Below are 3,891 nucleotides of genomic sequence, written 5' to 3'. Positions count from 1 at the left end.
AGGCCCTACATAGCCCCAAAGAAAAGGACCCCAGGCTCTTTGAAGTCACCCTGCTTATGTCATCAATTCTCCCGTGTGAGCTCCATGCAAGCCTGTAGAGTAATTGGGATGCTCCCACCTGAATCTGGACGGAGTGAAGAGTTCCTTCTCGTTTGGCCCCCAGTGGAGAGAAGTTAGACTCTGCTCATACTGTCCCTAGAAGTTAGAGTGTTATGACTCGGTGGATGTGGCTATATGGATCTTCCCATTCTCATTCTCTCCAAAAAATAAAATGGGGTTAAAAAAACCCAAAGGAGACAGATGGAAGTGTCCAACAGGCTGTTAGTGGCTACCGGTGGGGGGGGGGGCTGGGGGACTCTATCTCCCCTTTCCCACTTCCACTGCCCCCCCAGCCCAATTCTATCTAAAACTATCCAGGGAAACATGCTCATAGTTCCTCCTTTTAATAGGTGCTCTGGGTCAGGAGAGGCAAATCCAAACACTGTCAGACAGATAGGGAGGGGTCAAATTGAAAAAAAAAATCCTGCAGACTAATAGAACAGATGTGGGCAGATGTATGCTGCTGGTAATAAAAAGATGATTTCCTTTGGGGAGAAAAGCAATGAAGGAACCAGGTAAAGGGGGAGGGGTGGGAGGCTATTGTCTATTCCAAAGTGAGGAACCCCAGGACCCCAGTAGCTGCATCAGCATGATGCAGAGCACTCTGGCAAAGACCAAAGTGGGGATAAACCAATGGGGTACACTGTGGTATAGACCACCTGAATGCAGGGAGACAGAGACTTTAGGAAGCAGAGATGTGACAGGGGAGGAGAGGAAGGGTAGCTGCAGTTATCCATGAGTATGCTAGCGTCTTCTCTGCCTGTTTATATCTTCGTGTTTCTGTGTCTCTCGGTTGCTGTCTGTCTCTGTCTTTCTGTGCTTCTGTCTCTCTCTGTGTCTTTGTTTCTGTCTCTCTCTTTTTCTGTCTTTCAGGTATCACTGTGTCTGTGTCTGTGTCTGTGTCTGTTTCTATCTCTCTGTGTCTATTTCTACCTCTTTCTGTGTGTCTGTCTCTTCGTCTCTGCCTGTCATTCTCCCTGTCTTTGTATCTGTCTCTGCTAGGGAATCTGTGTCTGGTGGGTAGGATGAAGGTCCTGGACACCAGGGAGAAGGTTGAGTTGCTCCATTGATATTTTGTGTTTGTTTTCTTTGCCAAGAAGAATGACTTGGGTACTGGAAATGGAACAGAAGCGGCTGACAGGCACTCATCCCCAAGATAAATAATGAGAGAGAAGAGAGCACCCAGCTGCCCTTGCTGAATTAAGAGGAATGATGGCCATGCTTTTGCAGGTGAAGAAAGAAGGGATGGGCAGATGGGACTGCAGATATGCCAGGTGTATTGCAAAGATCCAGGAAAGCGCAGGTGAGAGGGCACAGGACTGGAGAGAGCACATGCTGTCCTGGTTTTCCAAAGGCAGAAGAGGAGGATGTGGCAGCCACAAAGCTAATTGGGTGTCAGTGGGGTAGACAGAGCTTCCAGCACCAAGAGAGTGACAGCATGGCGTCCCCTGCTCAGGGCAGACCCTGTGTGCTGTAGATTGAGTTCATTTATGGGCACCACAGTTTAGGAAAGACATTGATGAGCTTGGGGACTGTCCAGGAGAGGGAAAGACCATCAAGTCTATGTTATATGAGCAATAGGCCAAGTTCTGTGCTCAACTCTGGGGGACAAAGACCCCCCCAACCCACCAAACCTGAAAGAGCCGAAGGAGCTTGGAATGTTTAGCCTGTCAGCGAGCACAAGATAGCAAAGTATTTCAGGGGTTTTCAGGGTATCTGTCAGTTTCCATAGCATTGGACGTATTCTCAGTGCCTGGGAATCTGGGGACTCCTGTTCTTCCTGTGCTACCCTTCAAGAAACCCCAGAAAAGAATAGGCATAACTGTGTTTCCTGAGTCGCACTTTGCCCCAGCAGCTCTCCAGAGTCCTGGGGTCTGTAGCAGTGGCTGGCCAGACCGTGGCCATGAAGAAGGGGAAGGAGAAAGGGAGGTGCCCCTTGGCTACCCCATACTCTTCCATTAGCAGGCGTGTCCTTGGGCTGAAGTGGCAGCACCCTCCCCAGCCCATCATTCTTGGGAGCCCCCAAGCAACGGCTTGGATCTGGCTTGGGTACTCCTACCACCCTACTTCCCAATTTCATTGGAGAGCAGCAAAGGGAGGGAGAGCAATGCATGCCCCAGGCGGGGAGACACTGTTGTACCTGATGATTAGAGTCAATGGCGCACCTTGCTCTACTGTGGGCTAAGAAGGTTTGTGTGGACTTTGGCAAAGAGGCTGGTCTTGAGGGCAATCGATGCCTGTCCACAGCAGGTGCAGATGGCTGGGGACTGAGACTTGGGCTGCTTGGTTGTTTTCTTAATAAGAAAACCTTTGACCAAAGGTCAGAAAATCGAGGGACAGCTGGTTGCCCTGTGACACATGCAGGGTAGATAAGAGGTTCATGTGTGAGGCTCAGACAAGAGTTTCCTGTTTATGTTCTCAGTCTCCATGTCAGTCATCAGTGACGCACAGAGCAGCTGCCAGGCAACGGGAGCTCCCACCTCTAAAGTGCTGACCTTCTTACCCCAGAGCAAGTGTGTGTACCATCTGCAGCCACTCTGTACTTTGTAGATCAGAGAGAGAGAGAGAAAGAGAGAGAGAGAGACAGAGCCAGAGAGAGACAGAGAGAGAGACAGAGATAGAGAGAGACAGAGGGAGAGGGAGAGAGAGGAAAGGGAGAGAGAGGAAAGGGAGAGAGACAGAGAGACACACAGAGATAGAGAGATAAATGGAGACACAGACACACACATACACACGTACATACAGAAAAAGATAGAAACAGACAGACCCAACACACAGAGACAGAGCGATGGTCAGGGAGACAGAATGGTCCAGTAGATCCCTGGATGATTGTGACTTTCTTTTCTGCTCCTGGAGTTCTGCCTAACGACTTCCCACCCTGGGAAGCAGCCCCTTCAGCTTCTGTTTTCAGGGAGGCCATCCCATCCTGTGTTTGGGTTTGGGTTGCTGCACAATGGTCCTCAAATAGAAGATTTAAAGCAAAAGCTCAGCATCGCCCCTCTGAAAACAGGAACTTCTTCCTAAATAAGGTTCCTGACACAGCTGTGCCCCAGCTGGGTAGAGTTTCAATGTTTTGGAGAGAATTCAGATGTCTTCCTTTGGCTTTCTGAAGGCTTGAGAGGAAAAGCAAGAGAGCTGCTTAATAAGAGACCCAAGAAAATTGAGGCAGCCCAAGGTCTCCCCCATTAGATGTATGACAGTGAGAGTAGGAAGAGTTCATTGATTTTCCAGAATAGTCAAACCAATTCACAGTTCCACCAAGAGTGTGTTAGTATCCATACCCTTTGATTTAGACATGCCATGTTGGGCATATAATCCCATTTACGAGGAAATAGTTATAACTCTTTGCTTTGTGGTAGCAAAGTATGACAGAAATATTGCAGAAACCTGCTGATTGGGCAATGGTTACATAAGAAGAATCCAGCAAACCTTGAGGAGGCTTCTATTGACTGATGCAGAGGGAGGGAGCAGAACCAGCTGGGAAAACCACCGATACCACGACTAGAACAATATCCATGGAAAGAACAACAAAGAAAACTGACTGAATGCTAGTGTGTGATTATAATCGACTGGTTCTCCTCTCAGAAAAGAGGAGAAAACATACCTCAGTTCTCTACAGCACTGAAAGTCGGTGGGCGTGGAGCACTACATACACTGTTAATGCCTCGGTTAGTTTTGCTGAACTGCTTCCTCCCTCCCTTCCTTCCTTCCTTCCTTCCTTCCTTCCTTCCTCCCTCCCTCCCTTCCTTCCTTCCTTCCTTCCTTCCTTCCTTCCTTCCTTCCTCCCTCCCT

General features: G+C 48.9%; 1 protein-coding gene across 1 annotated transcript in view; it reads left to right on the top strand.

Annotated features, from left to right (window-relative positions):
* Positions 1-1,125: 1,125 nt before the first annotated feature.
* Positions 1,126-3,891, top strand: part of LOC114023968 — a 16,552-nt gene continuing 13,786 nt past the window's right edge. Inside the window, exons 1-2 of the mRNA XM_027836752.1 lie at positions 1,126-1,402; positions 3,685-3,767. Coding sequence (XP_027692553.1) covers positions 1,309-1,402; positions 3,685-3,767 — 177 coding nt within the window. The 5' untranslated portion in view covers positions 1,126-1,308. The remainder of the gene's footprint in view (positions 1,403-3,684; positions 3,768-3,891) is intronic.

The sequence above is a fragment of the Vombatus ursinus genome, unplaced genomic scaffold (assembly GCF_900497805.2).
Source record: "Vombatus ursinus unplaced genomic scaffold, bare-nosed wombat genome assembly UNPS02014819.1, whole genome shotgun sequence".
In the NCBI taxonomy this organism is placed as follows: Eukaryota; Metazoa; Chordata; class Mammalia; order Diprotodontia; family Vombatidae; genus Vombatus; species Vombatus ursinus.
Note: the sequence above shows the minus strand (reverse complement) of the source record. Positions and strands in the feature narration are given on the sequence as shown.